The 19,668-nt window shown below is 37.2% G+C and overlaps 1 protein-coding gene across 1 annotated transcript; it reads left to right on the top strand.

The window, feature by feature from the left end:
* The first annotated feature begins 15,233 nt into the window (after positions 1-15,233).
* On the top strand, positions 15,234-18,764 carry LOC144701792 (uncharacterized). The gene is made up of 4 exons (XM_078573557.1): positions 15,234-15,479; positions 15,563-15,987; positions 17,519-17,629; positions 18,343-18,764. Exons 1-4 carry the CDS (start codon positions 15,290-15,292, stop codon positions 18,490-18,492), a joined length of 876 nt encoding a protein of 291 aa, XP_078429683.1. The 5' UTR covers positions 15,234-15,289; the 3' UTR covers positions 18,493-18,764.
* The last annotated feature ends 904 nt before the right edge of the window (positions 18,765-19,668 follow it).

Below are 19,668 nucleotides of genomic sequence, written 5' to 3'. Positions count from 1 at the left end.
AAAATGCATATAATCATAATTGTCCCGGTGAACCCTTGATCAGTGCAGCTTTATTTTGATCCGTTCAGGGCTTACCATGATAAAAAGCCAAACTATCTGTGAAAATAAATGAAGACATTAATCAGTTTGAGGACTCTGAGGGATTTAGTAAGTAGCATGCATCTTCACCTACATGAGAAAATTTGACTTTTGATCATGTTGTAAATAAGCCAACCCTTGGGTTTGGAATTTGGAACTCTTCAACATAAATATTAATTATGCACAAATTTGAGACCAAATATAGATCATTTGCGCAGTTGATAAGCCTGCATTTGGGTTAAAATATGTCATTTAGGTGTCTGATTTCTGCAATACTATTTTAAAACAATTCCTTTGGGGTAATTTCCAAATCCACTGGGAGCAGGAAGTCACACTAAATGCTAAGCCATCTGTGAGTGAGTTTTGCAGTGGTATATTTAGGCCATTGACAATTAGGAATGGTCCTTTGGTGCGACCGGTGCGATTTTAGGCCGATTTTAGACAGTGTAATATTAAATAGCACCGCACATTGGCCAAGGTCCTGTAATTGTGCGGTTATGGTCCGGTTTTTTCTGTTGTTCCTCGTTCTCTTGTCTTTTTCTCGTTCCTCTCTCTCCCTCGCGGTCTTTTCTCTCGTTCCTTGCTCTCCTCTCTCTCGCTCACATTCCTCTCTCTCCCTCTTTCTCTCGCGCGCTCTTCTCTCTATCGTTCCTCTCTCTCCCTCTTGCTCTCTCATGCCCTTCTCTCTCCCTCGTTACTCACTCTATCGCTCTTCTCTTTCTCTCTGGTGCTCTTCTCTCTCGCTCTCGTTCTTCTCTCTATCGCTCTTCTCTTTCTCTCTGGCGCTCTTCTCTCGCTCTCCCGTTCCTCTCTCTCTCCCTCACTCTTCTCTCTCTCTCGTTTCTCACTCCATCGCTCTTCTCTTTCTCTCGCACTCTGCCTCTCTGGGACTCTGGCGTTCTTATCTCGCTCTCTTGTTCCTCTCTCTCCCTCTTTCTCTGATTCTCTCTCGAGCTCTTCTCTCTCTCGTTCCTCTCTGTTTCTATCGTTTCAGACAGTCGGACCACGCTCCTCTCTCTCGCGCTCTTCTCTCTCTGGGTTGTTCCTCTCTCTTCCTCTTTCTCTCTCTCTCTCTCTGGGTTGTTCCTCTCTCTTCCTCTTCCTCTTTCTCTCTCTCTCTCTCTCTCTCTCTCTCTCTCTCTCTCTTTCTCTCTCTCTCTCTCTCTCTTATCCCTTTCTCGCGCTCAACTCTCTCATCCTCTTTCTCGTTCTCTCTCACTCTTGTCTCTCTCCCTCTATCTCTCTGTCTATCTTCTCTCTCTTGCTCACTATTCTCTCTCCCCCTCATTCTTCCCTCCCTCTCTTGAGTACGTAGCTAGTAAGCTACAGCAGTATCCTGGAAGGGCTCCGCCTTTTGATCCATCTACCAGTCAAAGTTAATCTAATGGTCTTTCTCTCGCACACGGATGTTATGGGCTCTAGAAATAAACAGTTTGAAAAAATGAATGTAGAGTATCCATCGATTCTCTCTCCAGCTCGGTCCTCTCTCGTTCTCTCATTCTTCCCTTCGGCTGATGTTTTGTCTGATTTTGTGCGATGTGCGGACCGATGTGCGATGTTCGGAACTGCACATCGATCTGTGCTTTTGTGCGATCGAAAAAATCAGACTGGACTGCACGAACTTCCCTATTCACAATGGAGTACTTAGAATGACTAACGTGCAGTATCTGATTCTTGGTCTCCAGCTAAGCCACAGACTGGACTATGTATTTTTCTACCAAAAAATTGACAATTATATAGTGGAAAAAATACAGATAAAATCATATGCTCCTCATCCAGATGCTTGAATTATGCTTTGTGATAATTTAATATGACGGCATATGTTTCTCGCAATGAAATCTCATTTTTTAGCAAACAGATTTAGAGCCCATCATTTGGCTGTTTTTTCCAGTGGAGAACTGTATATTTTAACCTTTCCAGATTGAATGCGACAGATCACATCTTGATTGAAACTCAAATGAGAGAGATCTAAGCTGATGAAGAAGTTGCAACTACAGAGAGGTCATGTGAGAGAGTTACTGTCTTATTTGATTAAACTGAACACATTTTGATATTGAATTATCTGACACTGGCTGGAGATTGGGCTGAGGGGTTCAAGCTGAACCAAGTTTATGACATACTAATTTTAGTCGATCATGTATTTGAAGGGGCTAAAATTGCATTAGAACTAATGTGACTAATTAGGAATTTGAGTGAGCGGAAGCAAATATTGGACTCATGACTTAAATGACATTTATTTTTAATCAAGTATTTGAAATTAATTGAAGAAGTTAATATTGGAGAGAAATTAAAACTATGGGAATCATAGATTAAATGATAATGTTGATAGACTTGAAGTCATTATTTATTTTTATTTAATTCACACTCACTCAGTGATTGGTAACACTCTGGATTGGCATCCTAGATATTCGACTTCTTGTCTGATATACCTTTTTGGGCCAATATCCCTTGGAGTAGTATATTTCTCATTTCTAAAACTTCTAAAAGGTGGTTTGGAATGTTTATCAAAATACGATCTGATAGAAAGGAATTAACCTATAATCTCTTATCTCTAATGGAATATATGATTCAAAATACATTGTCTATAATATACTGCCCTTGACAAAATATCACAATATCTACTTTTTTTAAAAAAATATTTGTTAAACCATAGCGATAACTCTGATAGGGATATAAAAGTCTTCTTGTTACTATCTACGTTTGTCAATAGTAAGCCAATTTCTATGCCAAAGTTTGTCCATATGAAAGTCCGACTTTAAAAACATTTAAAATGTTTCTTAAAAAAGGTAAAATGTATGGTGATTGAAATTTTGTGAAATCTCTAAATCAGTTTTTAGAAGTAGAGAATAAAATTTTTCAAATTTATAAAATATTACTACATTATTTCACTGAAAAATTGTTAAGAATTTAAAATGAACAATGAACACTCAAATTTCCTAATTTTATGGATATTTTTTTGAAGTTAACCTAAAAAGACAAAAAAATAGGCCTGCACCAATATTTTGATCGGAGTCTGGCATATAGTGAGATGTGGAATCCAGTAGCAGATCAGGAGAAAGAATCGAATTTCAGAGGCATGCAGAATTTGTTGTCAAGAAGTTATGTCAAGTGTAACATATGGAGGAGAGAGAATAAAAAAACATAAAGGGAGTACACATAATGGGCATAATAGAGGACAAAGCATCAAGCTTCAGAAAGGGTGTAGATGGGATGATCATACTAGAGGAGAAATAATCTAGTGGTAGAGGTGCTGAGGTAGCAGTAGAAGAAAGATTAGAATGTCAGAGACATGATGATAGCAGCAGAGGAGTATTTTCAAAGGTAGACAACAACAGAGAGGTGATTTTCAACAGTTGAGATGTATTCAAAGGTTTTTTTGTTGAGGATCTATGAATCTAAATGACTTATGGATGAAGATGACCCAAAATTTCCCTAAGAACTTTAGTGCTCAATTCCCAAGTAGTTCGTGTCATGGGCTTGACAGTGCCAAAGCTCCGTAGTTCTGAGGAAAATTCCTAGATCTTCTATTTCACTTCACTGTGTATGAGCATACACAAGAATGGGCCCTGAAAATAACTATTTCACACATTTAACCAATTTTAGCCTGATGATCAAAAAACCAGTTTTACAAATGAGAGACATATTAATAATGATATTCGATAATCAAGATTGACCGCTTCCCTATGGATTCAGGCATACCTCCTAGTGGTCTCAATGCTTGTACCTAGATACTTGTGCATTCAAGGGATAATTTTTTGATTCTATGGATTCAGGCCTCAGCTAATATTCTATATCACAACTTTCAGTATTCAAGTCAAGATTCACTTTAGTCCGCTGCGGAATTGTGAAAATTGTTTTTTTGTAAATTATGGACCTTGAAGAAGGCTAGAGCAGCAGAAAAAGTCACCTCTATCTGTTGAATTTTTGTCGTCTGGAAATGATAAGAAATTTTTGGGTAAAAATTATATTTTGTGTCTACTAGTTTCTTCAGCTGTAAAACTTTGATTCATATGATTGTGTTGCGTGTCATATATTGTTCATATGAGTTTATGAGGCAGATTTTGGCATTGACTTAGTCGTAATGCCATATGTAACGGAATCAGATAAACTGGAACCAGATTAATGAATTAAGGTCTCGCTATGTTTTTTGTCATTTTTGGTGATGCTTCATCTCTGGGTTATTTTTATTCACCTGCACTATTCTGTCATTGCATTCTACGACCACACATTATTATTTGGGGGGGGGGGGATTATTTTTGTGTGCTACTTTTCTAAATTATCTATGTACCTCATTTGCGCATGAATCCCATGCAATAGTGTCCTCCCAGGTGTTGTTCATGAAGAGCCCATAGCGTCCCATAGGGCTGCACACCCTTACATGAGCAACCACCTTTCCACCAGGTGTGTCCCATACAGATTTCTCATTGAGCAGCAAACAACCCAGTACATCTCAATAACTCTGAAATAATTCTACTCTAATGCAGCCCATTGGGGATCACCTTGGCGAGACCAAATCTTGTTTTCTCTAATACAGCTCAACCTGGATTGTTCTGTCATGGCCTAACCAAGCAGACCCCAATTTTAGGCTGATTGGGTGCATTTGGAAAATTTTAACCCAAAAAAAAAATCTTAGCCTACCATTTTAACCATTTTGGAACATTGTAAAAATATTTTGATATAAATCAGGCCCTTTATTATTTCATGAGCCATTACATATTTTCAGTGTATTTGTATTATTATGTATCTAATTTTATGCCTAATTAAGCCATCATGATTTAGAATTTTTTACTAGATTAGGCCCTAATTTTTCAAATATTTCATTATTTATTTCTATGTCTAAATCTAGTAATTTTTTTAATTCCAAAACTTAAATTAATTTTGTCTCTGAATATTTTACATTTCCATGTCAATTATAGCTTTATGCTACAGCCATACATGCGTGATTCAAAATTTCAATGGTCACCTAGTTTTGACATCTTAGGTTGGAGAATTTGCGAGGCCATCAATGTAACACCAAATTAGAGTGGTTAGCTGTCAAATTACATAAATATCTTTATAACGATATCTTCAGCTTTTAACATTTCGTGATAATAGTTGAGAGTAATATGTACTCATCAACATGTAACCATTACGATCAGATTGACAGCAGAGGACTGTTTATCATGAACATTAAATAAGGAGTATCTAAGTAACCTACTGTACACTAGTTTATATACATACACAATGAATAGCCCAATAGGCCCATGTTGAATTGAAAATGGGTTATCATCTTCATTCACCAAATTGGAGTTACAAGTGTTTGTGTTGAATTTAAATTTTAGTTTATGCTTGGTTTGTTATTTGATTTAGAGCATGCTGGTATTAATGTCCCTGTTTTGAGTGTACCTAATCTCCTTGAATAGAAGTAAGCATTGATCTTCCAACTTGGGTACATGGACTTAAACTCATATTTCCATGATTGTAAGCCTAACACTCCTATTGAGGAGAGTGATCAATATTGGAAGATGCATTGTACTAAAGGGATAGAGTCTGAAAAATTGTTTCTATTATACATGTTATATCATGTACCTCATAATATTAGCGGTCTATTTTACCAAGATGACCTAGAATTTGCATATTGAGACCCCATGTAGTAAAACATTATTGGAAATGTTAGCACTAAAGCTTGAGACTTGATTGGGTTTGACATAGCTTGCGAAAAAGGAAAAGGAATCAACCATGAGTGCATTATGCATCCATAAAATTGTTGGGAAAATGGCAAATCTTAACATCCACATGTTGGACAAATATGAATCTCATTACATCTTTCATATGCTACCCACAGCCTTTGACCTTTTCAAAGTATGAAAATGATAATAAATGAGACATCATCATTTAAGGATTTTATTTTCAAATTCATACAACAGGAGGAGAAACAAGAAAATATTATGGTTAAGTCCAATGTGAGTACCATAAATATTTCAGTTCATAATGAAGAGATCCAATAATCTAAAAATTTGAAGACCAAGAACCATGCATCAAACATACAAAACCTGAAGTGTCATATCTTGGGGAAATAGTTATTACGAGAAGGACTACATGATTTGGAAGGCATCATTGTCTAAGAAATAGTCGGGTAAAATTGTATATGACAAATAAGATTCCTAAAAAGTCTGTTGTTAAAACTACTTATGCATTAAGGATTGGTGACAGACCTTGTTAAAGTTACATGCATATTTGGGGTTTATGGATTTATATATGTCACATGGACAACCAAACACTCTGCATCTCATTCAACAATGCATCTGAAATGGTTACAATAAATTCCAAGGATATGTGATATGATAGTTATTAGTTATCTTTAAACAAATATCCCAAATATTCATATTCATATGTCATTCCAGAATGATATAAAAAATATCCCATAAAATAGCATTATATATTCCTGTTCAGATTATTCCATGACCATTTGTGTGAATAAACTGCAAATATATAGTAAGTGGTCCTGAGGGAAATAAGTTATTAAATTGATTCAAAATGATTTCTTGGATGGTTTTATACCTAAATATCAATCAATTGTTTCATTGCACAGTTGTGTAAGTGGTCATTAGACTTGACACTCCAAATATATGTTATGGATGAATGTGTATGTTGTGGCTATGAGCTTTGAGTAATGATCAAATGATTCAAAACAATTTTTTGCTTAAATGAAACAAAAAGTCCATGAAGGTGATTGAGTAGCAAGTATAATGAATTTGATAGCAGACAATACCCTAAGCCATGAGGGATTATAAATGCATGATAATTGATGACAAAAAGATCCCTGTAACAGTTGGTGTAATCCTTTTTACTGTGTGGAGTGCATGGTGTATCTTGGCTTCTCATGTGTTAGCACTCAACCCATCAGTTGAGTTAAATTGATTTGTGTGAGTAATTAATATATTATGTTTGATTTTGTTAACTAATTGTGTTAGATAATAATTTTTTTGATATTTTGGTGTTATTAACTTGATTGGTATGTGCACCAAGAGGCTCGCAAGCAAGAGGGTTATCAGATGTCATTGAATAAACTTAATATTGAGTGATTAAAAAAAATATATTTATTTATGAAATGATAGAAGTCCCCAAAAAATATACACATGCAAGTATTTCCTTGGGGTCCCCTCTGATGCAACTAGAATGGCGAGAAGATACATCTTAGATTGATGATGGTGCTTATCGTACAAAAAATGATTAATTTTTACATGTTGATGAATATGTGGATGCATCTATAGTCCAGACACTTGTGCGTCTTGTTAAACTCATTTGAGGAGGCACAACGATTGGGGATTTGACTTCACAGTAGGAGATTTGATCATCCATATTTTTATTTTTGTTTTGAAGGTCTTTTATGATTCATATTTTATTTTTTTGTGGGAATCATCGTCAGATCATTGATCACACCATATGTGATCAATGATCTGAGGATGATCAAAATGAAAATCTCTCTATGCGAGAAAAATTAGTGGTTATTATGTTGGCTACCTAGCGAGGTCTAGAGGTTATTATGTATATGGTCCCAAAAATACTGATATAGAATATTTTAGTCTAGTCTGCCTGTAATTGTAGAAGAGGGTTGCACAAGTTAGAATAGTATCAAGTACTTTTTCATTGAGGAGTTAGCAGATTATTTCATTGAACCTCATCACGATATAGGGAATAGTGGTGCATACACTCCTCAAGTGATGCACACATACCAACTATTATTCTAGAAAAATATAGCACTCTCAGAGTAAGTGTCCCAGCCTAGAAAATATCTCAAGAGAAAATATCAAAGGAAACTCAAGTATATGCGAATCTATGCAAAGGCAAAGAGGTAAGTGGAAGAGCATATTGCTAGAGAAATAATACCATCAACTAAATTATATTATATCATAAACATGGGGTAGATATGTGTCTAGGGTAAAATTACTTAGTATTTTTCAGGTCAATAACTTTGAAAAATTGGATAATTGGTTTCTATATATAAAGGAGGAGTTTGAATTTATAGATCTCAAAAATGTTTATGAAATCATGGATTTTTACACTTATGGAACAAAATTATTTGTTGTAAGTAGGTTTCAAGGTTATGTTTAATCCTGATGAGACAATGACACAATACAAGTCTTGAATTCTCAAAAAATGGGTCCCATTGAGGAAAGGGATTGATTATGATGAAACTATATCTATTGTTTCATCAAATTATTCGTTTTGACCTACATTAGGCATGGCCTTAGTAGTGCATTTTATTTTTGGCCTACATTACATTGACATCAAATGAGTTTTCCTAAACAGTAAGTTGAAGGAGAAAGTGTACATGATGCGACCTTAAAATTTTTGAACTTGATGGAAATGTCACATGGTTTGCAACCTGAATAGATGAATATATGGGCTAAATTAAGATTTGAGGAAATAATGCTTCAAAATTTTTGAAGTCGCCACAACTTTTGTTCTTAAGAAAAAAATATTGATAAATGTAAATACCTTAAGGTAAGTAGATGTCTGATTCACTGCTCCTCTATGTCAATGATATACTACATGATAGTTTAAATTTAATTTTGTTGGAGATCAAATATATCTTATTTGATGATTTTTATGTGAAGGATATGGGTGAAGACAACTTTTTTATTGGAGTTAAAATCTATTCAGATTGATACCTAAGCACCTTCGGGCTATCAGAAAGGTCCTATAAAACAAATTTTATGGGGAGATTTTCAATGTAAAACTATCCCTTGGCAAATCTCCTATCCTTAAGGCTGACCAAATAAGAAAACTACTGGGCCCTTATATTGATGAGGAAATACATGTGTTGTAGTAGTTTTAGGCTCTCAACTGAAACAAAATGTGTACACAACTTGACCTTTTTTGTCACTGTATGGTCGAATAAAATATCATAGTGATCCTGAATTCATGCAATAGAAGAATGTCAAGATGGTTATATGATTTTTCGAAGAAACCAATGATATGATGTCTATACACTAGTTGACACCGTTTCGGATTCTCGAGATTATCTGATCAGACTTATATATGCTGACACTTTTTTACTTACTCTCATAGATTTTTGTCATCAAGTACTCATCAAAAGACAACCTCAGCACCTCCAATTTTAGATGAGTATATTCCTCATTTCCATGCATCTTCACAAGGCATGTAGTTTAGAAACTTCATGTCAAAGGTTCATTAGGAAGCCCGTGTAGATAGATTGTGAGAATGAAGATGACATAAGGTCCATAAACAACAACAATATATTGAGTCCTGGCAAGCACATGGACGTGAAGGTATTGGTTATAAATGATAGGCTTGTGCATATATCAGTTTTTATTGTGCACATTGGAACTGGTTCATTTCTAGCTGGCAGCTTGTGTGTTATCATGCACATGTGATGATTATACTAAAATGAATTGATTTTCATGAATGGTATTATACTAAAATTTTAATCGGGCTGATTAATGTCTTGGTTGTGTAAGTGACTCTTAGACATGAGACACTAAAAACATCTTGTGGATAGACGATTTTACTTTGCCTATAGGTTATGAGTCCCTAATCATGAAGTTGCACACACTCTTAGTTTGGGTTCAACAAGAAGTTCACGAAGACAATGAAGTGGGCTAGATGGGATCATCCACCCTCAGTATAAGAACAGACATGTCAAGGAAGATGGTGCAATGAAGGCCTTGGCCAAAGCAGTGGAATATCAGAGAAGCATTTTTTGATGAATTTTGAATGCATGAGTACTCACTTGGATGACCAATTAGGGTTTGATAGTTGACCATCTCCTAAGTCATTCTAGGGAGTATACATACACCGTAACTGATCTCCTAAGTAATTTTAGGGACTATACATACACGATAATTGATGATATACAAGTTTCATGAGTGAGTCGATACATACGCCTTTGTATATTCTAGAGTATGAGCTATAGCTTGGCGCACCAAGGGCTTAGATTCGGCTTATTTGATTGAATTAAATCAATATGTCATTAATTACTCCATATGATGATATAGTTAATTAATTTGGAAGGCCAATAAAGGTTGTTAGGCCCTTGGAATTGTTAACTACATTGATACATGGGCCTAAAGTCACATGCAAATGGTATTTTGGATTTCAGAAGATATACTTAAATTTGGAAATGTTAAGAAAAATGCCCACTTCGTATAAATAAGGAAAGGAACTTAATGAAATCTACCTAGTCCAGAATTAGTGAGGGCTCTTCCCTTTATTTTTCCTTCTTCCCTTTGCTCCTCTACATTCTCGATGTGATCAAGATGACATAATGATGACATTGGAGCATGAATGGGGCTCTTAAAGTTAAAGGAGGAGATTAAACATGCCAAAGATTGTGTTGATATGTCTTGAGGCTGCACCCTTGAGGATATCAACACGTCTCACTCGAGGATCCAAGGAATCATGGATGTGTTTTATGCCCATGTGATTTGATCGATCATTAGTAGATGTAGTTTTGATTCCATTATCAGACTTTCACTATAAGAATCCACTATATTTCATCCGAATGAAGGTTGTAGAACCCAACATTATTCATATCTGAGTAGTAGACACACCAATGAGTGACAACATATACTCCATTTTATTTTTTTATAGACATGGTAGATTGTGAAGCATGTATCTTGGGGCACATTTTTGGATTACACCGTGCTTTGAAAACTCAAATTAATCACCAATATCATATAAATTAAATTACTAAGTGAGACCACACCTCTCACTCAATAATTGAGGGCACAAATAGACTGAGTTAGAGCACAATAGGGCAGGTCACATAGGCACTATGATTATGCTGATAAAAAAGATTGCATGGCTTGAGAAAGTTATTCTAGACTACTGTCTTTAGATGTTACAAAATTTTTAACTATAAGAAATAACCACAATATTCCTCGTCCTCATTATTATACACATAGAGAAAGGTGGGACAGCCTGTGTACCATCCAAGACAAAAGTGAGAGTTTGACAAACCAGATATTAGGGTTAAAACTTCATTTAATGCTTCTAGTTTATGCAACATAACTTATCAGTTTTCTTACGAGCACAAGGTGAGCAAGGGTCGAATCCACAAGGAGAAAGAATTAAATAAGTGAATTTTATCTTTGATTTAATTTTTTAAGGATTTTTATATACATTTTAACAAACAAATATAATTTAACAAAAGCAAACTACCGAAAGTAATTTAAAATAGTTCTAGGAAAGTTAGAAAAGATTATTTATATTTAACCTAATATATTGGAATTTTATAGAATAATTTTGGAACTTTTATAGATTTTTATAACATATAAACTAATTAATTCTAATTAATACAAATTCTCTAGTGCTTCCACAACACCCTGTGATGGTTGACAGAGATGAAGGTGAGTGGAGTGAAGTAGACAAAAGAGATACCGCACTAGTTACAATAGAGATGATGGTGAATACACGCCAATGAGTTGCGTGGCAGGGCGAATGATGATGATTTTACCATTTCTGGTTTGACGGAGATGGAAGAAGATATGCGCCACTGAGTGGTGGAGTTCGAGTTTGCATCTGCGATAGTGGAAACCTAGGATATCGGGGATGACAACCTAGGAAGAAGGTTGAAGATGTGAGTTGGAAAAAGACAAAGATCATGATAACCTCGTCTCCACATGGCCAACAAGCTGAATGGTGCTCTTTCTTCACCATTATTCATTTGAATGTCACTCCTTCAATCCTTCACTCTTGGAGTAAAAGAATGGACCCAAACGATATTTTGAATGACCAAATAACTCTGTTAATTTTAATTAGGAACAAACTCCAAGGGTGCCTTTCTCTCAATGATGGGCTATGCTACAATTAGACCCAAGATGGTGGATGGATAAAGGAGGGAATGTGGAAATACCCTCAAAATTTTTTTAGCCCGAAACTCCTTATAGATCATCAGATATCATTGTTTCAATTTGGAGCAATTTGAGCCATCCGATTTTCTCTCTCATCCAAATTGTATGGCAGATTGCCAGCATGGCACAAACTTCTAGGGGCAGAAAAATCAATTCATTCATTAAATATGTTTAAATAAATTCAAATTTATATTTTTTTACTTATAAAATTATTTTCCTTATGAATTTAACTTCCAAAAATTCCATAAAATACGGGAAAATCCAAAAAAATCAGAATATCATTTTAAAAATATAATAAATCCCTTAAAATGTTTAACTTAGTCTAAATCCATATTTTCTAACTACTGAAAGTATTTTATTAATGTCAGAAAATTATGTTAAAGTATCATAAATTCAAGAAAATTTAGAACTTCTTTCTAAATGGGCAATAAATGATTTTCATCATTACTAACATGGATTTATAATCATTTTAATGAAGATAACCACATAAAATGTATCAAAATTTATATCTAAAAATATCATGAAATTTATGATTGTCCGAGGTAAAATAGCGTGCTTTATCTATTCTTATAACCAAAGTTGAGCTTTTCAAGATGGAAGACGGTGAATGTCCAAGCATGATGAAATGACTTGATACATTGTTCAGTTATTGAAAATTCACTCTTCTAGAAAAAAATTAGAAGCTCTGATAACATGCAAATAAGAGTTGATGAACTGTTAGTTTTATCATATTTTTTTAGGATTTTAATGCGTAAAAACATTAATTTTTAATGCATGTTATCATGTTTTTAGGTTAAAAGAAGAATTTCCTTGAATTTCATGTGAAACAATACTTTGGAAGAATAATTAGGTCAATTTATACATTTTAAATGTTTTAAAAATGAATTTCAAAATAAATTAAATGTTTAATTGATCTATTTCTATAAATAAAAAGAAAAGAAACAAATAAAACGAATTTTAGAAATTAATAAAATCATTTTTAGGCATTAATAAATGTTTTTTAGAATTTATTATAATTGTTTTGTTAATAAAAACATTTTTTTATTGAAACTGGCCCTTATTGGGCCAGTTTAATCGCTAAAAAGGTGTTAAGTGGCGCAGGGCGTGCGAACATCGTGCACCACATGCAGCGCCGGTGCAGTCCTATCAGAAGACGTCTTCACATCGTCGGTGCGTGACACGCATGTACGTAATTCCGTGTGTGTCGCGCACGGAGTGGAGCCATGCAAAATCGAAATGAACCAGTTGCGTCACGTTGTATGCCCTGCGTACAACGCGGAATCGGAATGTGTTCTTCCGATTCCGCGGCGATAAAAAAGGGGGGGGGGACTAAAAATTGAGGTCGTTCTAAATATAAAAAGCGAGGAGAAGTCCCCAGCTCCCTCGCTGACTCAAGAGCAGCCTGGAGTGCTTTTGGAGCTGAAATTGGACAGGAAATTCAACGATTCGACGCCGCATTTTGCCCCAAAATCAGGCACAAATTCAGTCGAATTCGGTTAGTTCGTTGCGCAAAATTCATTCCTATCAACTGAAATCACTTCTGGTACTTCCCGGTTCAATTTTAATTAATTCTGCAATTAATAACACTGCTCACAAGAATATCAGGACTGTATCTCCTACTAAATGAGAAAAGTTGAATTGGAAAAGTTTAGAAGGGAACTTGCAATTTATACGCCTCTTCCATAACTTGAGTAAAAAAATTCATATCTGATTTATCTTGAGGGTTAATCCCTAACTGGAGAAAATTTGAATTTCCCTATCGCCTCCCTAGGGTTTGACCCCTTAAACACTAAGCGATAAATAAATATTATTGATTAAGTTCAGAAACCCTTAAAATAACGACAAATATAACACGCAATTTTGAACTTATCAAGCTCTCTTCTCGAGTAAGAAGACCTATAATGAAGAGCTTGCCTCAATTCATTCCTCAACACTGCCTTGAAGACTTGTTTGTGCAGCCAGGCTCCCGTGTATGGGGCTCCCACGAATGGTATTTGTCATCCATGTTGATGATGCTGAGGGGATAACAGTGGGTCTATAGCATCCCCACCATTGTTTTTCTGTAGTATGACGATGACAATGACAATGATGATGACACTATCATTATCATTCACATGTGGATATAAATGACGATGCCAACTCATCATATTCTTGCCACTCTCCACAATTTAAATTACAAGATGACCAGTTGGGATGACCATTCAGCATCATCTTCATCATTTGCCTGTGACAAGACAACAATGACGAAAACATCCTCATCACATTGTCCACAGAGGATGACATGCATAATACTATGGATGATCCAATCAATACGATAAGAAATGCTATCGATCACTATCCCTACAAATACAATGACAAAACCCATCATCTTTCATAATAATGTACAACCCCATACTAGGGAACGACAGTCGTCATCCATCACGTCACACGTCACGGTGACGGCAACGTGATGGATGATGTGACGGTGACGGTGACAAAATTAGGGGCCCGTGACGGTGACAGTGACGGATGACGAAGTGGGCGTGACGGTGACAAAATTAGGGGCCCGTGACGGTGACAGTGACGGATGACGAAGTGGGCGTGACGGTGACGCGATGGTGAGGGGGGCCTCGGACGAGTGACATGACGGGACGGCCGCCACGGATGACGGCAGTGACGGATTTTTAAAAATGACCAAAAAAGCTTAAAAATTGTTAGATTTAAACTTTTCGACAGCCAAGATTTCGCCACGTGGTGTCACCAGCTCAATTTCTTGGCATTTTGCAGGAAAGTTCCTGCATTAATTCGCACACGCAAAAGGATGCCGTCCAAAGATAATTGGAGATATGCCCCTCCAATTCTTTCTCCTCCGCATGGTTGTTTTTCCCATCACACGTGATGGTGACACCGTCCAGTGATGGGGACGTGACAGGGACGCCGCAAATCATGACAGTGATGCAAACATTATGGATTTTTTGGGAATCCTCGAATGTGTGATGGGACAGTGACGTGAGGAAACTTTCGTCATGTCACTGTCCATCACGGATCGTCATCCGTCCCGTCACGTCCCAGATGTGCCGTTCCCTATCCCATAGCCATGGATGTCTTAATATATCCCTAGAAAGATGGATGACATAATCAAACATGTGTACAAATCTCTCTCTCTCTCTCTCTCTCTCTCTCTCTTTATATATATATATATATATATATATATATATATATATATATATATATATATATATATATATATGCACATTAATACATATATATCCTAAATGGGCTGGTGGCCCAACTATAAAGACTTTGTTCACAGTCCACAGTCGGTTCCTCTCTTCGTCAAGTTCATCTTCTTTCACCAACTCTCATGTAAATCAATGGCGGGCACAGCTGGGCTTAGCAGGAGTGCACTGTCGAATCGATGGTGTTCTTCATCCTGCCCCATCTCCCTCTTCGGGCGGCGGCCCACACGCCTCTCTTTCTCAAGCAGAGACATCCACCGAAGCCAATCCTGGTGCATTCTAAGACGAAATCGGTCAATCTGGCGAATTAGAGTCTTCTCCTACGGTAGTTTACCACCTTGGTATTCCCAATTTGCGAAATTTTGGGAATTTTCGATGTGATCGAAGGTTAATTTTGATGAATTTCAGGTGAAGAGGACGATGGGGTCGAAAGGGGGCAAAGATCGGATCTGGGTAGCTTCGATGACGGTTTGGTTTTCGTGGAGACGTTGTGTATCGTGCCGTCTGTTTTGCTGGCGATCGGTGGAGTTTTAAACTTGGTTTTTAATGGCCGGATCAAGATCTTCCAGTCTGGTTTGGGGAATGCGATGATTGTGAGCCAATTTGTGCTACTTGTTGGGGCGGTGGTTGCTGGGCGGATGATTCGACGGCGGCAGTGGCAGAGATTTTGCCGGGAAAATGGGGCGAGCTTCAATTTAATTGACCGGATTGAGAAAGTCGAGGAAGATCTCCGCCGGTCGACGGGGATCATTCATGCACTCACTAGACAACTCGAGAAACTTGGAATCAGGTTCAGGGTTACACGGAGGACATTGAAAGATCCGATTTCCGAGGTAATATTTTTGGTTTTCCGTCGAAAAACAATATTATTTGTTATGAATCTACATTATTCTTGTTCTCATGCATTTCTGGTGAGCGAAACGATCTTTTTTCTGCTACGGGACTGCAAAATTCTTGTTCTTTGTTCTTTCAAAAAAAAATAAAAATTCTTGTTCTTTGAGCCCATTTTCTTGAGTAACTGGGGTTGGAAATGCCTGTGTTTTTTAGCTTCTTTTATAAGGTTTCAAAAAACCCGTCAATTGTTTCTCTGTCTTGACATGTCCTGAGAATAAAAAATAATGGAGGGCTTTAGACATGTGTGGAGAGAGAGAGAGAGAGAGAGAGAGAGAGAGAGAGAGAGAGAGAGAGGGAGAGGGAGCTTAATCCTTCATTGCCTCTTTCTGTTGTGATTTACGATTCCTGAAGAGGCGAGAGAATGAGCGGAGGCCTTAGTTCCTTCTCTCTCTCTCTGTGATCTTAGTAGGAAAAATTAGGGAGAAGGGAGAGAAACTCTCAGCAACAGAAAGACATCCGCCATTCCTTGTCTCCTTCTTTCCCTCTCTTAGAAGAAAAAAAGAGAAAGAAGGATATAGTGCCTTCTACAAATATAAAGAGAGAGACAAGGAAGCCAATCCCTCATTCTTTCTCTAGGAGAAAAAAAAGAGAATGAAGGATATAGGGCCTTCTACAAATATAAAGAGAGAGACAAGGAAGCCAGTCCCTCATTCATAATGAGTTTTGGATGTTCTAACTCGACACACTAAGAAACAAAACGCCGGAGCAGAAGCCTTTGTTACCTTTGTCTCTCTCTCTCTCTCTCTATGTACTTATATTGGAAAATAAATGAAAGGAAGAAAGAGAAACCACAGCCATTTTTTTTGAAAGAAAAAAATGAAGATCACCAAACATGGGTGTTCCACTCGATACTATAGAGATAGAAACAAGAATTACAAGGAGGATAAAACTGCCCCCCACACCATTCAAGCCCTTCTAAATCAGCTTGAAACAAAACTCTGCATTCTGGACACGGCCGTCCGCCGAGGCCATCCTTCCCTTGAAAAATTCTCATTATGAAGCAGCCAGGTGATTCATAGCAGCGCTAGTAGCCTTCACATTCCGCCTCTCACCTGAGAGGCCCAGAAGGCACCATTTGAACTAACATCCATCCATGGAGTGTTCTAGTAGTTCCAAAAAACCCAAGCCGATGGCACTCGAAGAACACATGAGAGCAGTCTTCTTCGCTTCCTGTGCACAGAATACATTCGTCGCTTCCTGAAGTTTCGCATCATAAATCTCCCTTTATGTAGCAACAAACTAAAAATATGCACTTTTAAAGGGACTTTCCTCTTCCACATGAACCTGCGTGCGCAAATGGTTGTCAGCTCTAGTAACCACAGCAAGAAATAAGACTTCGTTTCTCTTCTTTCATATCTAAGTTGCACCATCCAATCATGCGTGAGTTTACGCTAGCTATTCCGTTTACCTGCCTTTTACTATCTGATGATGGTGGTCAAATGAAAGAAAATCCACATTTCAAACGTGTAGACAGCAGCTTTGGCTCAAAAGAACTCAGAGGCCACCAGGGCGCTGGCTATGCGAGAGGATATTCTTGAAAAGGAGCTTGGCGAAATTCAGAAGGTGTTGCTCGCAATGCAGGTGGGTGTTTTTATTTATTAAAAAATATGATTATTCATGGCATCAAATACATTATATTCTTGCGTTCTTCTTTACCCACTTCCTTAAGTGTTTCTTTTGATTGGCGGAGGTTTCTACGTTAGTTAATGTGATGCAATCTTTCTTCAATAAGGTGATGTTTTAGATGAAATTTTCTGCTATTTGTATTCATTCCATTTTTTAGATATATGCATTGCAATGCAGGTGAGTTTTTTTAATTTTAGAATAAAATTAATCGTGAAAACAAATATTAAATTATCGCGTTGTTCTTCACCCCACTTCTTTAACTGTTTCTTTTTAATAGGCGGGGGTTTACTTAGTCATTACTTTGATGAGAGACGATTCTTCCTTCTGTTTTTGTTGATTCCACATTTTAGATGTTTCATTAGTAATCGCAAGAACATTTCCTCTTTAGATCAAAGACATCCATGTACATTTTCGCTGTTATTGCATTGATGAAAGTTCGAGTTCTCTGCCAATGAAGTCCAAATTTATGCTGCAACAGCAATTACCTCCTTTCGTCATCTTTATAATTCTCTTGGTAGTGAGTGACCGTATCATTATTTTCCATGATTAGTTCCCAAAAATTTTACCCAAAAATTTGAAAGAAACGAATGAGCTAATTTACACATATGGGGCAGGAATTTTCATTTTGTTATTCGCCGTATCATTGACTCTGGCGAGATACTTTGCAGGAACAACAGAGAAAGCAGCTTGAGCTAATTTTGGCTGTTAGCAAAGCAGGAAAATTAATAGATGGTGGTAAAGAAGAAACTTCAGCAGAGGCGCCGAGCCCGGGCCAGAGTCCATCACGCAGAAAAATCCCAAGCCAAAGCCCACAATAGATGCCAATGCCTGCAAAGTTCGACGTCTGTCAATGAGCATCCATAACTCCACTTCAACAGTTTCTTAGCTTTGGACTTGTCGGCAAAAACGCGTTTTTTGTAAGAGGAAAATGATCTCCATTTTCTAAATTGTAGAGAAGCTATGATTTTTGACCGATTCTTGTTTCATTAAATTTTACTGTATTGTTTGAGACTTGAGCTATGCCCATGAATATGAGCATATCTTCATGTAGTGTTTGGATTATTGACCAATGCACCAATGGTTCAACTCAGAGTCTGCAGCTGATGACTAATTTTTTTTATTGTCCTCTAAAACCCATTGCAGCTTGATGGAAGCTGACAGTTGTGTTATGCTCCCATGGAAAATATATGTGAAGATGATAGGATCCTCAACCTATCTAGGAGTAGTTTCGTCATGTTAGCCCACATGGGCATTTCAGTCATCTGGCTATTATGTATTTCCTTTAAATAGGGGTGCCCTCTGAAGGGCGGCCAAGAAGAAGTAGATTGAAGTAAAGTCTTCTTGTCTCCCCTCTCCTTGTCTAGGTCTGGTCTACCTCTCTACCTTAATGATCCCCGGCCCTCATGATTGTCTCTACCTCACTGTGTCTTCAGGAGGCTCGTCCCTGATCGATCCCTGCCCCATCCGTTCGACCCTTCCTCAGATCATTCCCATTTCTCCTCTCTACCCCGGGAACTTCTATCTCGCCTCGTCCTCTACCCTCCTTCCGATACGAGCCTAGATCCAGGTTCATATCCGAAGAAGTTAAAGATTGGACGACAGAGACAATGAACCAATATGACGAAAGTCAAGCTTACATGGACAGAAATGAAAACAGGAGCCAACAGGAGGAAAGTCATGTTGACTTTAATGGTCGTGACGCCTTACAAAGAGGGAAAAAGGTTGAGAGGGGAAGATAGAGGCATCATTATCTTCGTGGAAGTTAAGGCAAATAGAGGATGGTGAAGTAGATCAAAGGGGGACGAAGGGGCAAAGCTTGTGTGATTAAGATCATCAGCAAGGGGGAAAGTGTTCTTCAGACAAGAGGCTGCATTCGGTTTTCTCGTTCGAGAAGACTGTTGTCAGTTGGTTATCAGCATTACATCAGTCAGTCCTATGAAGATATTAAAACCTGAAGAAATGAGGAAAACAAGGAAGATATGAAAAAAATAAGG

Source organism: Wolffia australiana, chromosome 4, assembly GCF_029677425.1.
Source record: "Wolffia australiana isolate 7733 chromosome 4, ASM2967742v1".
In the NCBI taxonomy this organism is placed as follows: Eukaryota; Viridiplantae; Streptophyta; class Magnoliopsida; order Alismatales; family Araceae; genus Wolffia; species Wolffia australiana.
Note: the sequence above shows the minus strand (reverse complement) of the source record. Positions and strands in the feature narration are given on the sequence as shown.